General features: G+C 38.0%; 1 protein-coding gene across 15 annotated transcripts in view; it reads right to left on the bottom strand.

Moving 5' to 3' along the window:
* CDC14B (cell division cycle 14B) overlaps positions 1 to 21,355 on the bottom strand; it is a 46,062-nt gene that overhangs the window by 14,578 nt on the left and 10,129 nt on the right. For 10 of the 15 annotated variants that reach the window (XR_008819380.1, XM_056324242.1, XM_056324238.1 and 7 more), the window contains exons 4-12: positions 20,643 to 20,735; positions 10,162 to 10,238; positions 6,786 to 6,852; positions 5,275 to 5,337; positions 4,274 to 4,361; positions 3,703 to 3,933; positions 1,971 to 2,109; positions 1,695 to 1,848; positions 849 to 949 (exon numbers count right to left, since the gene is read on the bottom strand). Coding sequence is in view for 9 of the 15 variants with exons in the window: in XM_056324242.1 (XP_056180217.1) it covers positions 849 to 949; positions 1,695 to 1,848; positions 1,971 to 2,109; positions 3,703 to 3,933; positions 4,274 to 4,361; positions 5,275 to 5,337; positions 6,786 to 6,852; positions 10,162 to 10,238; positions 20,643 to 20,735 (1,013 nt within the window). In the remaining 6 variants the exon portion in view is untranslated. The remainder of the gene's footprint in view (positions 1 to 848; positions 950 to 1,694; positions 1,849 to 1,970; positions 2,110 to 3,702; positions 3,934 to 4,273; positions 4,362 to 5,274; positions 5,338 to 6,785; positions 6,853 to 10,161; positions 10,239 to 20,642; positions 20,736 to 21,355) is intronic. The other 5 variants (XR_008819381.1, XR_008819384.1, XR_008819383.1 and 2 more) reach the window with 1 other exon arrangement.

Below are 21,355 nucleotides of genomic sequence, written 5' to 3'. Positions count from 1 at the left end.
GTGCTAGGAGCATGATCCCCTACAGAAACACAGCACAGTAAAAGCCAAGCTGCTTTTAGTCTGTGACTAGTGCTACATTATTTGCAAAAATCTGACAGCCAGGGATCATCATTGTTTTCCTACCAATCAAGTGAAATCCCTGTATGTCTTGCAAGTCTTACATTCTCCTGTAGTTTATTTAAGGGCAGACAGAAAAGCTTCTCTACCTACAGTTGCTACAAGCTACATCAGATGCAAAGGCCACTATGAACTTCCTTTCACAGGTAGTGTTTCAATACTTGTCTAAAGAGACTATCATACCAGGTTTCCTGACAGAAATGCACTCTTTTTCTATTTACTGAGATAGTGCTACTCTGTCTTCCAGATCTACCAGCCACTATCCCAAAGCCCACAGGATTTACGGAAAGTTCCTCTTCAAGTAAGAGGAAATGAAAGTAAGATAAAGATTCTTCTTTCAACTCTTCTTATGTAGCTGACTTTACTTCAAAAATCTGTGTGTACAAACACCACCACACGAAGTCATATTCTTCCATTTTTATACTACCATGGGAAAGACAAGAGACTGTTTGTGATTAAACTAAAAGTAAAGCATTCAGGAATACTACGGGAGCTTGTAAAGTGCAGACTAATGGAATCAAGACAACACAGAAAACTAGTAACGCAGTTATTTAACGAAGTTTTCCTGCCTCTTTAGTGCTCACCAAGCCTTCAGAGAAACAGTGAATCTCATGCTTGTTTTAAATGAGTAAATGTAGCCTTGGCAACAAACTTATTGGGGCAAAGGGAAGTATGCATAAAGAAGAAGAAAAAAGTATTTCTGGCATTTATATATTCAGAATCTGACTTACGTTAGTGGAGATGTAGTTGGAGCTTTTGCTTGCCTGCTACTTTTCAGAGCACGAAGCTTATCACCTTGTGTTACACAGTTTGTTTCATCTTCATCACTGTACTGGATAAGTGGAGGGCGGGAAAGATTAAAATAAAGACACTTAAGATATTTAAGAATTAACCTTATATTAATGTTAGAATTATCCCAACAGGAAAGTTTGCTAGGATAAAATCAAAGGAAATTCACTTGCATAGATACAATTATGTTCTTTCTAGTTCCCTATTTGCTGCTTTTAAAGCTGTAAACCATTAAGTGGTCTCATTAATTACATGCATCAGAACGTTGTCTACCTTTAGAACAGTGGAAACATCAAATCTTTGCTTAGGTACAGTACAATCTTCACTCAAGTACACCATTTCCCTCTTTCACTTGCCTTTGTAAAACAGCAGTACCATTTTTTTAAAAGGCAACATCAAAAGGTGTTGTAGAAGTTGCAATTACTTAGAAACTAATAAAAGCAAAAAAATATTTCAGCCCTTCTCTTAAACACAGACCATGAAGTAAGAACCTAAACAAAGTAAAATCACAGTGGTTTTGACTGCAAATTGTGAGTACTTCTTTTGTTCTAATATCTACCCAATTATTGAAGACTAAAGTATGATAAGGATACTCCTACTTCACCTGTGTATTGCACTTCTTTTCTCATACTTGCTGTTCATACCTTTTCCCCTCCCCATATCCCCTGATACAAAAAGTGCAAACAGAAAAAGAATCTGATTAACACAGTTTTAGCACAGCCAGAGGTTTGTTCAGATTCTCAAGAGCAGTTACAACTTTTTGAAGAGCACAGTATTTGGATGGTTACCAGCTCAATGTCCTTTTGGATGGTTCTCCTGTTTCTCATGTCATTAATTGAAATATCATCTACTCTTGACAGAATTCTTGTTACAGCAATTTTACAGTTTCCTTTCAACTTTGCACGGAAAATATCTCCTTCTGTCCAAAGTTCTGCCTGTTTGCTATCATAACATGGAAAAAAAGCCCAAAACACAATAAATCAACACCAAAGATTAAGTGTACAATAAAGAAGAAAAAGACATCTAGCTCTATTTTTGAAATAATTTATAGTTAATCTACTTACTCCATCAAGAAGTGTTGTTGTGGTCCAATCACTGAACCAGGTCTATTAATTCTAATCCAGGCAATAGTTTCAGCAGCTGTCATCCGATAATGCTTCATAATATAACAGGCAATAAGTGTGCCAGTTCGTCCAAGACCAGCTGTGTAAGATAAAAGAATGGCTTCTTTCATATACCCATCTTCATCTGGAATCTGTTGTAGCTACAGACATTGTTACTTGGACAAATAGTTACTGGCCTAGTTTATTATTAAGCAAACATGTTACTGATCAAACTTGCTAAGTGCAACCTACCTTTTGATTTTTTTTCCCCCATATACAAGGTTACTAACACATTGTTCACATGCTTTTTGAATTGCACTGAAACCAGTTGCTCTTCCAATTCCTCCTGACTAACCTCTTACTTTAGTTCCCAAGGAAAAGACAGATTTTGTAATGACCATGTCCAGGCACTAGCTGACACAGGCAAGAAGTACTCCAGAATGAGGAACCTTCTTTGCAACGGCCCTCCAAAGAGTTCTATTTACCTTGGGAAACATGAGAAGGAAAGGAGGGCAGCTCTAGGTAAGTGCCTCCTCTCCTCAGTCACTTGCTGTAAATATCAAAACCACACATCACCTTCTCTCATTTAACAACTGACTGATCAACATCAATGTAAAATCTTCAGTATAACCCAATAGCCAAGGCAATCACACAGCACTTTCCATGCCTTGCCCTGGCTTTAAGAACAGGCTACAGTGTTGCCCTCTTTCTCAAGGGTAAGAGCACACTGAGGAACATAAGGTAGTCTATACACCGTTAGTATGGTAAATATCAAAGAACATCTTAATCTGAGTGAAAACAAAGCACTTGTACCACTAATATGCAGTATTCAGGCATAATCAATTTAGCCATATACCAGAATTTATCATCTCAGTGGTGAGCAAGAGTATGCACTCGCTTCCCAACTGTTAATATGCTGGTTTTACCAATTCTACCACTTCACTCTATAATCCTGTTAAACATGCAACAAATGCAGTCTCTGCAGGTCCCTGGCAAATGGGTTAAGAAAAGGCCTTTCTCCAATCACGGCGTTATCAGGTACACCAGTAGTGAGGCAAGGTCTGTGAGGAATAAATGTCTGATAGGCTATTAAAGATGGTGTGGGAAGGGAAACATAGTTCCTCTAGAACCACACAAAACTGTATCTTTATACCAGCTGCATTGGGCATGCTCTCTTTTCCTCAGCAGTCTAACTCTGGAAGAGCAGATAATCAGAGCATGCCCAGTGTAGCTAGTATAAAGGGTTTCTGAAGGATTAAGATCTCTGCGGTTCTGGAAGAACACGCATACTTTATGAGGAATATCCTCAAAAAGCAGCAATGATCTTTTCAAAAGTTTATGATTTGGTACATTTAACCTTAGATTTTCAGAAAGACCTATAAACCTTGCCAGGACTTCAAATTCCTGCTCAAAAGCATCCTTTGAAAGTGTTAACACTTTCTAGCAGAAAGAGCTGATAATATTGGCAAGGTTACTTTCCCCAGCCTCACTCTTCAAAAAGCTGGGAAGATTTCCCTGGAACTTAAAAAAATTAGAAGATGAAGTGCAGAACAGAAACATAGAATTTGTACGGAAAAGTTGAAGACTGGCAGATAGATGTTAATAACTAGATATAACAGCAATATAGTGCAAAATACCTCAGGAATTGTAACTACAAGCATCACCTGCAATATAAATTTTTTTTAGACTATACCTTTGCAATGAACGGCTATAACACCTTCAGCGTTTTCACAAATATTTAGAAATGTTTTAACTATAGTATCACTAGGTGTGCTTCCATCAGCAAAGAAGAGGTCAAAATGCTCAAATCCAGCATCCGTAAATCGCTTGGCATCATACAGTTTTTTGTTGAGGCGTATTATAGTGGTGACCTTATGTTTCCTGAAGTATGGGAAATAAGCCTCTGGAGCATGGTGGGGATAGCCTATTTGAAAAAAGAAGGGGAAAAAAAAAAAGAAGAGAGTAAGGCTCAAACTGCACATATGAACAAAGACCCAAAAACAAGAAATGAAAACACTTTCAAAATAGAACTCATGTTCAACATAAAGAAACAGACTAACTGAAAATGGAATTTTAACATAATCACCTAGGTCAGATACAATTAAACCAAGCATTAAAATTTTACTGCCAGCGTTCTTATAAAAGAAAAAGAGCCAAGGAAAAAACACACTGTTTGAGGAACAATTTTTAAAGCTTGTTCTTACTGATAACAATCACTAAGAAAGCAGTGGGCTTGTGTCCCCCACCTCCTTTTTTAAGCATACCATTTTCAATTTTACTTCTTGAATGAGGTCCACTGAAGGCAATGAATTTGTTTGGTATTATCCAGTTAAAATCTCCATTTTCTGCTCTCTGTCAAGAGAAAATGCTTGGTTTATCATTATCCCTGTATTTTCAGGCTTTTCCTTATTGTTTCAAAATACATGCTAGATAGAAGTGATGTACAATTTTTGCCAAAGGAAGTTATGTTAGTTGTCTGCTTTCTGTTCCATCAGGAGGATGCCAGAAGCTCTCAAACTCACTTTTCTTGCCTGTCTTCTCCTCTTTCTAGAGTTTTAGAACAACAGAACTGATGCCCTTCAGATGAAAGGCAATTTCCAATATTTAATTTTTTATAGGTTTCTAAATTATGACCTTGGCCTTACCTCTGTTCACAATTTAAGTCATGATTTTTTAGATTCTAAGAACACTAAATTTTCTCTTTACAGACAACTGGCAGCTGTGCATTTCTGAGACTCCATATAGTCAAGAGTTGCAGCCCTTCATTGTCACATTCATTTCTCATGCCCCAAAGTCAATTTTACAGGCTTGGAGTTTCCCAGTCCTGCTTCTGTCTTTACCTCAAAGACTGGTACTGTATTTTCGCCATGTGTTCAGAGATACATAATTTAATTGCTCCCCAGAATTCAGGCTTGGACTTGCATGCCCTTGAGTCTCTCATCAAGACTGCTCAAGAATATGCATGATCTCTAAAAGGTGGTCAAACTCCCACTCCCTGATCATCTTCCAGGGCTTTCATAATAACGGAAAAACGTATTTATTTCCATTTTGGTTTCTGCTTCCCCTCCCATGTTGGAGGCTGACTATGCTTTAATCTGAATTTTCATATTCTCTCTCTGACCACAAACCTTTATTTAACAATCAACGTTTAAAGAGACAAAACAAAAATGGAACTTAATACTATTAAAAAAAAGAAAAAGAAAAAAAGCACTTATAAACAATCACCTTAGCATTAGTAACAGCAAAACAATTACTGAATACTTACTTCAAAATGCTCATATTCATTTACATCAAACACACTGAAATCCAGCAAACCATATTGCAAAGCCTAAAATTCAGAATACAGCTTTTAACAAAGACAACACATTTTCAATGAGGACAGTTTATCACTCTTTTAGGTTACTGAAAGCCACTTAATACCTTTTCTACTCCTTCAGAGAGATTTCTTCCTATATTTGTAAAAATACAGATAACTCAGTCTTGGTTCAAAACAGATTTGTAGATTTCAATATAAGTGAATTTGGACAAGCAAATCCACTCTTTTGTTTTTACTAAGTGACTACAAAATTCCAGACTACAGAAGCAGTCAGCCTTTTCATTACTGCTAGGTGTACAAAATAAAAAATGAGAAAAAGAACTGGCAAAAATTACCTATTGAAATTATGAGTACATGCTAAAGGATGCATTCAAGGATTGCAAATATTTTTGTGCATGAAGCTATTCACTCTCATTATGATGCTAATATCCTCACTGATTTTAAATTGCTTGGAGACACACAGTCCTAAGCAGACATTAGTGTGGTCCCTGATGTCCCGTCATCATCCTCAACCATTATATTCAATACTGTATATAACATGTAAACATTTGGGTAACTGGCAGTTTATCCACTTGCTAAATCAGGAAGCACAAACAGAGATAATCCCGTATCTCCAGATACTTATAATACTACATTCTAATTTCTTCTTTCACTGCGTAATCTTCTGTAGTTTTCCTTGCTGTTCACTGGTACTAAAAAGAAATAGCAATTCACCACTCTTGGCATACAAACAGCCAATGTCAAAACATCCAAAAAACCTGAAAATCACAAATTTTCAAGAATCCACCTTAATCAGTAAAAACTCCAGTTTTTGGCATACCCATAATAAAAAAGACAGTAGTAGGGTGGAGAGCTGCAGATGCCCCATTTCATTACTCATACAGATGAAAAAAAGTATGCATTTGAATTCCCCTGTCTTTCAATGCCTCATTACTTCACAATTGTATTGCTATAAAACACTGGATCATGATAATTTGTAGTTACCAGAAAAAAAAAAAAAAGCACCTGCCTTCTAACATTTGTTCTATTCATATTACTAAAGCACACTTCAGACATTAGCCCACGCTACAAATGCCTAAAAAGTAACACTAACCAATTCAAAACCACTGTCAAAGGCTATATTCAGCCAAAAATGTAACACCAGGGGGCATCTAATAAACCTATCACACAACTCTTAAGAGATTAGAGGTGTGAACTCCTGTCCTGATAGATTACATAAATAAAACTCAAAATTCTGTCTTTAAAATCTTCACTAGTTGATTACAGAAGTTATTGGTCAACTTCTAGGGATGCTGTACCTAGAAGTTTTGTTGCAATGCATAATACATAATAAGCTAGCCAACAATCAGAAAATCTGCTGCTGTGCAGCTCTAACTGGACCCTTGATTCCTACCCCTTCTTTTTCTGCTAGGCAAATTTTAGCTGACCTTTTGCAACTAGAAAAATACGGTTTTACTGACCTTGTTTATTGCATGAAAACAGTCCAGCAATGTCAGATGAAAACTGCAAGTACCAAAGGAAGCATCCCTGTAAGATATGATCAAATTGGTAAAATTGTCCCATTTCAATCCAAGTGAAAGCAATTGAAGATATTTCTCTAAAACACCTTTAAAAATTGTTCCAAGATAATTACTATTATACTGAAATGATTATGTCAAATGATTATTTAATGTCCCCATCTTGCATCTTACAATAATAACAAAACATAAAATGTTATATTAACAGATGATCCAAGAGCAAGATTAGGCCAGTTACAGTTCTGGTAAACCTGACATGTTTTATTTCTGACATGAACATTCAAATTGGCATCCTTCAGTAATTATGTCAACAAAGAACAGACAAAACAAAGTCCTTCTGGCAAAAGTTAATGTCTAAATTAACATCATACTCTAAAATACACTCTTAGAACATTTTCTTCTGAAGTACACTTTCAAAACCATCAACTTTTAATACAGTGCAAATTTTTTCTCCAAACTCCATTTGAAAGAAAAGATGATGCACACATGCATTCTATGTATACACGAACAGCATCTCCTGACTATGACTGGCAAGATACGCATTTGTGTGGATATATTAAAAGACTTTCCTTAAGATGTATAGAATAGTTTATGCTTAAACACGAGGAGAAGTTGGTTTTCATTAAAACTCCTCCTTTAAACTACAATTTTAAAAAAATCTGTTAATCCAGGAATGGCATGTTCTTAGTATGTGACCATTATTAGATTCCCGAAGGACTGCAGAGTAAGCATTCTACATGAACACTATAGTCAAGTCAAAAAATAATTTTAAACTGAACCTACATCTAACAGTATTATGTCTTGGCAGAAGACTGTGCAGCCCTCATCAGCAGAACATCATTATAGTTTAAAACCAGTAAAAAATATATCACGCTCAAATTCAACTGAGATGAGGAAGAACTTCTGAAGAACCTGGATGGCTGCCTCTACAACTTGTTTGTATCATTTTCCTCCCTAATGAAGCAGCATGAAAGATGGCGGTAAAAGAATTAAGCAGGAGAAGCAAATAACATGAACCCTATTCATGTTACAAATAAAATGAACCCTATTCAAATGAAAGAGAGGACAGGTAAAGCTGATGTTGTAGTGGACTGTCTGTTTGGCCACCTGACCAGGAAGAACAAGTGGATCAGGCCCTCTACAGACAGATGGGAGCAGCCTCACATTAGCAGGCCCTGGTCCCCATGGGAAACTTCAGCTGCTCCTGTACCTGTTGGAGGGTCAACACGGCAGGACATAAGCAATCCAGAAGGTTCCTGCAATGAGCTAATGACAACTTCCTTCTCCAAGTGACACAGTAGCCAATGTGGAACAGTGCTCTGCTGGACCTTATACTCACCAACAAGGAGGTGCTCGCTGGGCATATGAAAGCCAAAGGCAGCCTTGGATACAGTAACTATAAGGTGGTGGAGTTCAGGATCCTGAGGGTATGGAGGAAGGTGAAGAGCAAGCTCACCACCCTGGACTTCAGGAGAGCAGACTTTGGCTTCTTCAAAGATCTGCTTGGAAGATTCTCATGGGATAAGGCCTTGGAGGGAAGAGAGGCCTAAGAAAGCTGGCTAATATTCAAGGATTACCCCTTTCAAGCTTAACAGCAGTTAATCCAAATGAATCTGAAGCAGGCAAAAAGGCCAGGAGGCCTCTGTGGATGAAGAAGGAACTCCTGGCCAAACGCAAACACAAAAAGGAAGCATTCAGAGGGTGGAAACAGGGACAGGTAACCTGGGAGGAATATAGAGACACTGTCTGAGCATACAGGGACAAAGTTAGGAAAGTTAAAGCCCAAATAAATTGAATCTGGCCAGGGATGTCAAAGAAAACACAAAGGGCTTCTGTAAGTACACAGATGACAAAAGGAAGACTAGGGAAGATGTGGGCCCACTGCTCAATGAGACAGGGGACCTGGTTACACAGGACATGGAGAAGGCCGAGGTGCTGAATGCCTTGTTTCCATCAGTCTTTACTAGCAAGACCAGCCTTCAGGAATCCCAGGTCTCAGAAACCAGGGGGAGAGGCCAGAGTAACAAAGATGTACTTGGTGGAAGAGGATCAGGTCAAGGAATACTTCTGCAGATGGGACATACCTAGACCCATTGGCCCTGGTAGGATGTACTTGTGAGTGCTGGGGGAGCTGGCAGATGACATTGCAAGACCACTTTCAATAATCTCTAATCAATCATGGCAACTGGTAGAAATGCCCAAGACATGGAGGAAAGTAAATGTCACCCTCAGCTTCAAGAAGGTCCAAGAAGGAATCCCCAGGAACTACAGGTCAGGCAGTATCAGCTAAATCCCCAGAGAGGCAATGGTGCAGCTAACCCTGGAACCCATTACCAGACACATTAAGGACAAGAAAATCAGAAGGAATAGTCAGCACAGATTCACCAGTGCAAAGTCATGCTTGACCAATTTGGTAAACTTCTACAGTGAAATGACTGGCCGGGGAGATGAGGGGAGATGAGGTGGTGGCAGAGGGGAAGTAACAGGTGGTGGCGGGGGTAAGTAACAGAAATACAGATCATCACAAGACCATCTCTTGGCAAGAGAGCTAGAAAACACAGACAAGCAAGGACTGAATTAATCACCCCATAACAATGCATTTGGACAGTAAACATGCCTCCTAAAAAGCTTTTTGGCCATTCTTTCCTGCATATTGTGGCAGCCAACAGAATGTTAGTTTAGTCCAACTTTTAGAAACTCTTGTTTGGAAGAAGTTAAGGTGGTGTTCCTCTGCACAATGGATCAACTTTGCAACATTAAGCAGCACCACTTACACCACAAAGAGAAGTCTGTGGACTGAAACAGCTAGGATTACAATCCCTCAGTGGCAAGCAACCATGAACCAATGGTTTTACACATTTCCTCATTGGTAAAAAGAGATACTTTAAAGTTACACTACATCATATGAAGTTAGCTAAGCAAGTTTTATACACAAATCACTATTTTTGGGTTGCTGCGTACATTCAACAAGTGGGAAAAATGGAGTGCTAGAAGTATTACAAGCCATTTGTGATGAATGACAGATATTTTGGTAAACTTAACTACCAGCTACTGGCAGAAAACCAGACCGCCACGTGAGAAGCAACGTAGATCAAAAAGCTCAAGAAGAGTGCATACAAAGCAGTGTGACTCCCTCACCTTCTGTCAACCGACTTCAGTACCTGCTGCTAACACCTATGTTCAGCAGTCTGCACTTAAAGTTCAGGCAGTGAACATGTTAAAACTTCAGATAAGCCCTGTCCCCAGATTAGTACTGATAAATGCTACATTCTTCTTCAAATTATCAAGGTACAGAAAATTCTAACACCTTGTTATTTACCTGAAAGGAAGATAGGAAATGCTTCCAGCCAATATAAGCCTGTACACATCTTCTGGGGATTTTCTCAGGTATATTATCTATTTTTGTGGAAAAGGACAGAAAAGGAAAAAGATTATTTTTAAGATTGATATTAATAATTTCAAGTCACTTGTTTACTACAGAAGGCATTATCACAGAGGTAAAAAGTGCTAGGAAAGAGTGGCATCAAGAACAACTGTATGCAAGTGTGCAACAATAAAACAAACATAAACAATATAAAATACTGGTCAACCTAGAGGAATACGTATTTTTATATAAAATGTATAAATCAGTGCATGAGTTGTTCAACTACAGGCTACAGTGACAAAACTTCTGTCTAGATTCTTCCATGTTCCTACTGCAACTCTGCTGGACCAGCTTGGAGATTTATTTATTTTTTTAATTAAGATTTTAGGATGTAAATCAAAACACAAAACCCCAGAGAGATATCAGCAAAGCTACGAATCATCTGGTCTACAAAACAGTGTCAGCAGACAAGATTAAAACAGTAATTCATGTATACTTTAATTTTCCTGCAGCAGTACATTTGCATTATTCGAAGTCCTGTACTTGCTCCTTTGCACTGGTAGTGCAGTATCCAGGAACTAAATCCAGATACCAAAAAGGGAAGAAAGAAAAAAAAAAAAAAAAAAAAGAAATCTGTAACTTCAGCAGCAAAATCCTAAGAACAGAATGAAGCAACGCACTTGAAGCACTGTGTATCAAACTTTCTACTCTCAAAAACACTCAGAAAAGAATTCACAAAGGACCAACTCAAGACAAATATCCAAATGGTCTTCCATCACAACATGCCTGACCCCTCTTGGATAGCCTCTAACACTAAGGTCTCTTTAAATAATACTGTAAAACTCCTCTTTTATGCAAACCACATCTTCCAACACCACCAAACACCATCCCCAGCACAACCAGAAGATAACAACAGTTAATAACAAACTGTCATTAACAGGTCAGTACTCAGTAATTTCAAGTTAATACTTTTCCTTTAAAACTGCATTAACTAAGCTTTACCACACAAAAGAAAGTGTTTTTTTCCATTAACATTTAGTAAATTATTTGAATCTCTTACATTAATGACCTTTTTCCTTAAGAGGTTTTTTGAAAGTAAGAATCCTAATGAGTATTAATTAAACACCCCAAAAAAGTCTAAGTGTGGCATTTTTGCTTTCTGTTGCTTTTGACATGTTTTTCTTTCAAAAGTCGGCATTGCCTTTCAAATTTCTTTGATGATACTGCAAAGCCAGCTTGAACAAATGGCTTAACATCCTCTTCTACACACATACACACATTCTTGTGAGGTGGGAATGGGAGGCAAAACGGATGATGCTGGAAAAAAACCACGCAGCTTGAAACATATCCTAAACAGACTGCTAAAACATACATGGCAACAGGTGACCCCTTTCATTTTCCCTCTGGTTTGATTACTGTGTTAAGTATTTTCTTCCTGTGCAATTAGCAAAATCAAAGAAAAAAACATCTGTCGTGTTGAAGTAGTTTAGCTAAGTAATAAAAACTCCATGTTTTGTGCCCATGTGTGCTTTCACTGGGGAGGGGTAAGTGACTTTTGCATTTGTATTTGCAAGCATACACCTGTAATAGAAAAGAGACTTAAAAAGCACCCAAAATATCATTAAATAGCTGCTCCTCACATGCCAGAGTTCACTTTCCATTCTGCAGGTACATTCATTGCCTGGATTGGATATCAAGGTTATTCCAAGAAATTTCAAGTTGTGTGCTTTGATACAGTCATACTTTGCATCTTGCAGCACGGGAACACATATTGCTCTCTAGCAACCGTATAAATCTAGCACTGCTTGCTTATCAGAAAAAATGCTCTGCCCCAGAAAAACTCACAAACCAGAGACATGAAATGGCATTAGCAAATAAAATGTAATTAAACAGCAGAAACTTGAGTTTGTAGCCAGAAATTAGTCATATGGAAAAAAAAATGGGATTCAGTGCTGTGAGGCTGGGTAATATGCAGAGTACTACTTGTACAACAGGCAAATAGAAATGCAGCTACTACTAGCTAATCCTGTAAGCACATGTACCTCAGAAAGGTCAAGGATTTCTCCTGTACCTCAGCTGAACTTATACCAGTTTCTCAAAGAAAACAAGCTCCAAGGCAGAAGCATTTGTTTACAAATCTAACAGCTGCAACAGGCAACTTTTCCCTTAATGTTAAGTGTTGTATTAAAATGAGTCTAAATAATGTTACAGTATACTGAAACATGTTAGTTCTTAAGCACAGATCCAACTTCTGAAATCACATTACCAGTGAAGTTGCTAGAAACGCTATCTTAACGTACATGCGCGTGCATGTAGACTTTCCTTAACATAGTTATAGAAACACAGGCTACATAAAAGGACACTTAAAAAAACCAACCTGATTTTTTCAGTATCTGCCATCATTTAGTATGTACAAAAAGCACTGTGCAGGCAGATGGCATTTTTCAATGTGGAAAAGCTACTAAACAAAAATATGCAGTACCTCCTGTACAACTGAAGCAATATACAGTATATTCACTGAAGAAGGAAGCTCTTCCAGGTAGATTTCTCAGAATTTTCTGAAACGAAGACAGACCCTGCTGCACTTCAGCTGTGACACTACTACACACACAAGAAATAACATGTGAACAGTTGCAGAGACAGATGATGAAATGATCAGATGGTATTCTCAGTGAAAAGTGGTTTACAACAAAAATTAGTTTAGTATGAGGATATCTAGACAGATGCAATGGTGTAGAGTGCTTCAAAATGGAAGAACTCAGTCTCTACCCAGAATGGGAAAGACCGTAAACAGATACTTAATTCACAGGGAAAGTATCCTGGCAGTAACACAACACAAGAGGCTGTGACAGTTGAAGTGGAGAAAGAATCAGTTTCTGTCAGAGCCTAAGACCATAAAAAAGTACCCAGCTAGAAAACTTGTTAACAGGCAAGACTGGATGGAAGCTGAACATGGGTGAATCTGGGTTCAGGTTGTGGGTGAACAAAATTCCAGATATGGAAACAGTTAAGACCGAAGGAGTGAGGAAAGCAACAGATGTCAAGGCAGCAGAGGCCGTACCTGCAGTAGGAAGTAGTGTGCACCAGCAGAAATGCACCTGCAGACTGACAGCCAGCACTGATGATCTGAAGTCTGCACTTCCCGCAGCTTTTAACCTTAACAGCTAGTCCTAGTCTGATCCTGTGGAATCCCATTACCTGTTGGGTTTACTCCTAGACGGCTCCACGAAGTGAAGCAAAATGCACTAAGCAGGGTTCAAGGAAAGATTCGCTTCAAAAACACTCCTGACATGAACTGAAACTGTTACAGAACTGTACATAATACTGTTTCTGAACAGGCTGTATGTAATACTGCTTCTGAACAGGAGGAGACCACTGAAGCCTTAAAGGTGAAAAATTTCATTGGAATGATGTGGGTGAACAAAGGACTAAAGAAAGCCCGTAAATGAGAGAAAAAAGTAAAAATGATCAGAGACCTATAGTAGACAGAAGTGTTGAGAGGATGGATGACTTTCTAAGGCAGTAAGCAAAACTGATGTTTCAGTAGAGAAGAGAGTGAAAATGTTGATCTGATGATATATTTGTAAATTCATAAGGTATGTACTGGGAGAAGGAAGGGAAATAGGAAAAAGACATACCTCCAGAAATCAAAATATACAACAGCTGAAATCAGTTTGGTCAGATGCCGATTATAATTTATGTTTCTTCTGTGCTTTCTAAGGTGACAGAAACTTTCACAAATAAAGTTGTTCTCCTACGTTAATGCCAATAAAGCAACTAATAAGTATGATTAAAAAGACGAAAAGTACTAAAATAAATTTCAAGCAATTATACTAACTCTTACTTAGCAGAAGCAGGCGATTTCTGGAATGGCTTTTGTCCATTCTCATATACACAAATGAAGAAAAGTCTGTTAGAATTTTACACTGATTTTCCAAGAGGGTCCTTTCCTGCAAGTCAGGAAATATTAAAAAAGCAGCTTTTTTTAAAAACTTAGAAAATTCAGCAGACCTGAAATAAATCATCCACAAGTATAGCTGCATCAGTTTTAGAATTTTCCTACAATCATATGCAAGTGCAAATGGGTGTACATCCATATCTACATACACACACACACAAATACACATGGAAAAACTCTTGAAATCCTTTACAAATCTTTACTTAAGTACCTTCCAGAATTTTTTTTTTCTAGAAAGAAAGAAAGAACTGGAATCTTTCAAGTCAAAGTAACATACTATTTTATCACACTGGGTAATCACTTGTGTACCAGCAATTTAGAAATTTGCTTTCTCTATGCATAGAAAAAAATAACCCACTGAACTTAAAAACACGGCCAGAAATTTGCTATTAGCGGCTGAACCATTCACATTGCTCTAATCATCCTTTTCATTTAGGACATATGTTTTGAATTAAGAGACTACAGGCAGCTCTGTGAACGGTCAAGAACTATCCAAGCATTGAGTACCGGGATGCACTCAAGCACTCCTCCAGCCAATACCGCTGGGTAGTCAAACACAGCACTATAAAGTTCACTGAATATAACAGAAGAGCCTGTAGGACTAGGTGACTCAGTCTTTATAAGCATTTCAAATCAACCACAGAATGAGTTCTTTTAGCAAGCCATGTTACTGTCTCATTCATAATGTTTTCAAACCAGCCCTATTTTTTAAACAAAGATTTCATAGATTATCATTACAATCATGCGAGTGGTATTCACAATAGGAAGAAAAGTATTCCTGGTAGAAAAGGAAAGGAGGCTCTGGTTGAAAAAAGCATCTGTATCTTCAGTATATGGGATTGCTGAGTGAAATAGTAATGCTGCATGCAAGACAGAACATGTTTGATAATAATAACCCATGACATAAGTGGTAGCTTTTTCAGGAAAATTAAATAGGATACTTAAATATGCTGTACTGTTAGAAACTGTATCATGTCTGTAAATAGCACTTTAAATTCACATCTGTGATGTGCTTAGTGTAATCAAGTTTGTCCACCTGTTCACCCTTAACCGCCAAATCTACTTAAGGTTGCTACCTAAATCATACATTTTACCAACCATACTGACTTAAAGCAAGAAAATAATGAGATTAATTTTACACTGCTTACAAGCACATTTCATGTGATACAACTATGATCCAGAAATGTTACTGACCCAAAATAGCCTGAACTGCCATAAACTGCAAATAATCACAACCCACTCATTGCGAACAAATGCAAATTACTGTGTGTTACCAGACTCAAACACAAGCTCACACACGTCTAATTTACTATAAAAGTATTAAATATTTTATTTCATTAAAACCTCTATTGCATATACTAGTCAGTTGATACATTAAATTTTCTAGCTATATTCCTTAGAAAAAAATTAAATACAGCAAAATTAAAATAGAAATATATTAGAATAAAAAGCTTCCTGTATGAATTTTTGTGGTGTACTGAAGAAATGCACGTGGCCAACAGTCCCTTCATTAGCAGAAACAGAGTCATTAAGTGGGTAAAACAGGCACAGAGGGAATAGCTGCCGGTCTCTGGCATCTCTTTGCTCATCATAAACAAACACAAGAAACCTCCAATTACCTTTTAAACAGCAGAGGGGAAGCATAGAAAACCCTGTTAGCTGGGAACTGACCAGGCTGGGCACATCAGTACTTCACGACTGCTAAGAAAGCAAGTTAGTACTATTGTGAGGGACCCCCAAAGAGCAACCCTTCTTCTACTGAGACCAGCAGTCTGGTAAGAACATCATGAAGAAAAGCCTAGTACAAACAGCAGGAAAAGCTGCTGTCATAAAGACTAACCGCAATTTTCCAAATGCAATTCAGAGAAGGTAGCTTTTCAGAGGACATGAACACAAGAGAAAGCGAAAAAGACTTGGGACAACTTTTGCTTAAATGAAAGACCATTACTTTGTCCATCTAGTCTCTGCCACTTGCCTGTCAAGCACAAGCACCTCTCATCAAAGCACAGCTGGGGGTAAACACAGTCTACCCACCCTTACCCATTTACCACCACTCTGCCTGGACCACTAAACAAACATGTTTGCCTGCTTTCCCATGGCTTAGCCAAAGATAATTCTGCAAATGCCACAGTAAGAACAGTGCAGTTTGACATCACACAGATGTGCACTAATCGTTTCTGCAACCTCCAGCTTCTACCCAGTATTAGGCCCACAGCTAGGAAGGACACTAACAAATTGAAAAGGCAAAAAAACAGTACTACGGATCAGAACGGATGAAGGAAACGCTGCTTACCCTGAAGAAAGAAGATGACAAAATAGACAAAGTACAGAGATGAGTCCTGGAGAAGGTGACCTGAATTACAGCAGTTCATGGGGCGGTACCCTCGGAGGGTCACCCTCCAAGTACATAATTAGTGCCAGGCCTGAGGAAAAAAACACTAAGTTAATGCAGCCAAGGGGAGAGGGGGGAGCTGGGAACTGGGTGGACAGGGCACAGAGGAGACATTTTCTTTCTTAATACAGAAGGAGCAATGATGGAAGAAGCAGACTTTCCTCACCCACAGCCAAGTCCTGGTGAAAATCAAGAGAAGCCACTGTAGAGATCAACTCAGAAGATCACTGCTGCTTTGGTAGAGTGGTAAGGCCTGAACAGTGCAGATACCTTTTAAAGAAAAATTGCTTTTCTTTGGAAGCTGAAGAACAAAGGTAGTTTCCCCACCGCACCCCCTTCCTTCCCCTCACCCCCTCTGCCCAAACAAAGTGTAAACATTTAACCCCAACACACTGAATTCTGGCTACCCTTTGAGTGGCTGAACGTGCCAAATTTATATATAATCTACACAAAAGAATATTATTCCCATTATGCAGTGTATCATCTGCAAAAATGAAACAAAATACATAATTAAAATAGATGGAAGATGAACACTAAAGGGATTAAGATCTAAATTGTTAAGATTTAGTCTAAAAAATAACACTTTATTCTAAAACTACATATATAACAATGTATTTGAAAACTTTGCTCTTCACTCTTAATGCCACTTTATACTGATGAGCCCTGTAGCTTGAGTTAGGCTGTGCTGTCACATCAAAGTACACCTGGAAGGAAGCAGCAGATGCAGGAGGAGGGAGAAAGAAGTGTGTAGCCTGGAGAGTTCAGAAGCTACCTCCACTGAAGAGTAAAGAAAGACAAGTTACATGAAGGGGAGGAGTAGGTGGGAATATTAAAACACACCAACTGTGAAGAAAAGACTGGGAACAGACTTTGCTTGTAAATCAGAACAATAACACCTGCTCTTATACTTCACCACAGTTCATGAAGTCTTTCATAACTGCTTTAGTAGTCAAAATGAGCATAACCCCACATGACATATAAACACACATATACATTTAAACAAAATATGTTGAATGATAAACATGCTAACACATCCCAACGCCTTTAAGCAGAACTTAAATAATGTTGTGTTTAAGAATACAAATTTAAGGTCAACAAGCCCTTAAAATGACAGGCTCTGAAGCTGCTAGCATAAAACTATTCAATGTTTATGAGGACATGCAAGTTCCAGAGGAGAACTAGTTATATACACTTCATTATAGTTTCATAGTTAATTTGTGATTTACGTTTTAAAAAAAGAGAGAACAAAGCCAGAAAGCACACACACTACTATGCCTGTGCTGTTCCTCAAACCCTGGCAGTCTGTTATTCCTAACAAGTAACTTAAAGCACCTGAATCTACAGAACACCTTGCACCCAAAACTATGCTTAAGTTATCAAAGGCCTTACAACACATGCAAACAAGCACTATTTTCATGACTAACTCTGCAAAGACTACTTTCCCTTTCTACTTCCTTGCCCTTCCCATCTGAACTCCTCCAACCTAATGCACTGCCATGCAGTTCCTGAACCCACTATGAAGCTAAAAAACCAAAATCAAGTAACAAACACATTAAACCCACAGAAAACAAAATACAGTGGCAACCTACCACTTACCCTTAAGGGATTTTAGACATTAAACAATGATACTCAGTTGAAGCAACGAAGAGCATTACCAACAGGACATTTGGTCTGATTAACTAAAATTACAAAAATGCTTCTTACAGTTTTAACTAATAGCTGGATGGATTCTTATTCACCAAAAAGCAAATCACTCTGAACTGGACAAGTAGGTGGATGCTTAAGCCTACATATGTTTTAAATAAAGATGGCCTATACTTCCTTTCCATCAGGAAATATGCTTATAGGCATATATTTATCATGCATTCTGAACAGATCCTATACACTACTGCTTGCCCCATAGAGAACAATCCTTTTCTCCCTAGAGAAATCAGAAAAAGGGGACATGTATGTTTGAACACTTCAGCAGTGATTGCTGTAATTAAGCCTGCCTCTTCATGAAAGATCATGAAAGGGTGCCAGGGAGAAAAAAGTAAGCCTCAGGGGCACAGTCTTTTCCTGTGTGATCTTCCTCCGCTGGAATCCCTCCCACACAAATCTGGGAAGAAACTCTACACTACTTTATAGAAAAAGCAGTACCAAAGCCAAAGTCTGTTGCACTAAACAAAAAAATCAGCACCTAGCTACAACTACTTCACCATCTAGGACTTCCAACTATGCAAGCCAGACATGTTCCGCTTCAAAGAGGGGACTGATGCTCACAGAGTGCTCCACTTTGCCACAGGAAACTGCCGAAATACTCAACCTGTACAATGCAATAACCTAAGCACAAGTCTTTCTACTCTGAAAACGACTGGTGGTTTTGACTAGCCTCTTTCTGCCATATGTCAGCTGTCTGCAACCCCTCCCACATGCACTGGCTAGTCAGTCATGATCTCGTGCCATACTCAGCTGGATCTGTGTTAGCATCCTCTCTGTACTGTGTAATGCCCACTTCTTCATTGCAGTCCTCTGAAGTAAAAACTGCCTACTCCTCTGTCCAACAGCCTCCATTTTTAATTACCATGCTTTGGACTGTCATAATCCATACATATTAATATTAGAGCTTTATTCAAGTCTATCAAAGCATTCCGCTTTAACTGCATGTTGTTACTGCAACATGGCAGAGCTACTGGATGATCAGAACTAACATTTGTGTTAGGTTTTTTGTATACTTTTACATCATCAACAAGAGTACTTTTGTATTAGATTGTTTTGCCATTAGTTAATTTTCCATACCATGGATTCTGCTTAAAATGTCAGCTGCTGTGCTACACAATACTACTACATATATTCAGAACAGAAGTTTACTGAAAAACAAAAGACACTTCTTCCCAAATAATGGCTGATAACTGAAGTCAGTCCCCTCTCACTCTCCGGGCCTCCATTAAGATCAAGTCACTAGGAAGGAGTTTTCCTAAAAGCTGCAGCTCCTTTGTCAACATAATGCCTTAACTGCAACGAAGTTTAGTAAGTCATGTTGCTGGTTTTTGTGTTGTTTAAGAATGCAAATATCTACAGCAACATTCTAAGTGCCTCTGTTTCAAAAACCAAGAGTGACACATTTTCAAATCTAGATCTTGATTTGTAATAAGTACTGTAGAAAATAAACAGAAAAACTCTGGTGAGCAGGAAATGGACCTCTTGCATGATGCAGAGGGGCAACAAGGAGAATACCAGCATCACAGCTAGTACTGTATAGCCTTGCAGCTAATAAAGGGGAATGACCTAAGGCTACATAAACTTTGACCCCTCAAATCTCCAACATCAAAAACCGCATAGATTCTCACTTCATTTTATTACTCAGCAAACGAGAGAGATGGTTACAATCAAGGTGTGTTACAAGTCAAAGCAGAACATGAATATGGTACATCACATCTCTCATGCTGAAGCATTCCGGTTTATTCCTTGACTACACTTCTGTGTACCAAAGACATGCAGCTGTGATGTAAAGCCAGTTGTTTTCCCTTCTGCAAGCAGGGCCACGGCTCAGTGCATTTCCAGCCACCTTCTGTATTCCCAGGCTTTATACTAGTCCTAAACCTACCACATGATGAGTCCTTCTCCTAGATTAACTGAAGAGATCACCTTACATTAAAAAAGCTGCAGCTGGGGAAGAAAAGGTCTACTTAAACAGGCATGCAATGGGAAATGCTATACTGTACTTTGTGCATGGTAATATTTCTCTGTTTTAAAAAAGCAAAAAGAAAGCATGTGTGGGTGAGGGAAAGAAAAACCATCAAGAAACAGTATTTTTTTCTAAATGAAAATATTCATAAAGATTTTCTTTTCAGTAGTGCTCTTATTTCTTAGGAGCATAGATTGCAGTAGAGAAGAAAAAACCAAAACTGTAGAACTCTCACTCATACACCTACTAGACATTAAAAATTGTCTTAGTATGTGGTACCTTACTATATAATACATTAGTAGGAAGATATGTATTCATGAGACAAGAATTGGTTTTATCTTGCTGTTTTAGAAACTACATAAAAAAAAAAATTAACACATTTAGCAAGTTGATGTAATGTAAAAACTTAAAATACTTACTGCGTAGGAGCCTATGAGGAATGCAGCATTTGCTTGTTTCTTCTGATCAAAGCCAGTATAATGAATTATTTTCTTCCTTATCAATGAATATGACTGTATCAAGAAATGAATGAGATTATGATTTTGCATTTTAGACTTTTCATACCTTCTTTTATAAAATTAGAGGAATGCAAGGGTCTGTTTACCTACTTTCAGTCATCTGTATTCAGAAGACCAAGCATATTGTAGACTGGTCGCTCAAAAGCTTTGGAATACTCTACTGCATCCCTACTGCCTAGATTGTTCCAGTATTTTTCCCAGTATCCAGCCTAAATAATTTTTTATACAAGTTACAGTGATCTTTCTTTTTCTCCTTAAATTAGTGTAATATTTCTGACTTCAAGCCCTATCTAACAGATAGGTGTTTATGAGAAGTAAACACAAAGTAGCATTCTCAAAAGCATCACAGGCATGTTAAAGTCACAATAGTTTTGAAAACCGACTTCAGACTTTTTATTCTTAAAGAAAACCTGACTTTAGATAAACTATCCGCTAACTGGCTACTGAACCGAATTTTGATGCTCTTGAAACTGATTAAATTTGATTAACTGCTAAGATTGCTATTTAAATAGTGACATTTTATGCTATGTTGCTTGTTCAGATACTATTCAAAGCACTCAAGACAAATAAACCCCAGATCACTAGCAGCAGTATCCAGATCCCAGTAATCCTAA

The sequence above is a fragment of the Falco biarmicus genome, chromosome Z (assembly GCF_023638135.1).
Source record: "Falco biarmicus isolate bFalBia1 chromosome Z, bFalBia1.pri, whole genome shotgun sequence".
Taxonomy (NCBI): Eukaryota; Metazoa; Chordata; class Aves; order Falconiformes; family Falconidae; genus Falco; species Falco biarmicus.
The sequence above is the reverse complement of the archived record's forward strand: the minus strand, read 5'-3'. Positions and strand labels throughout refer to the sequence as shown.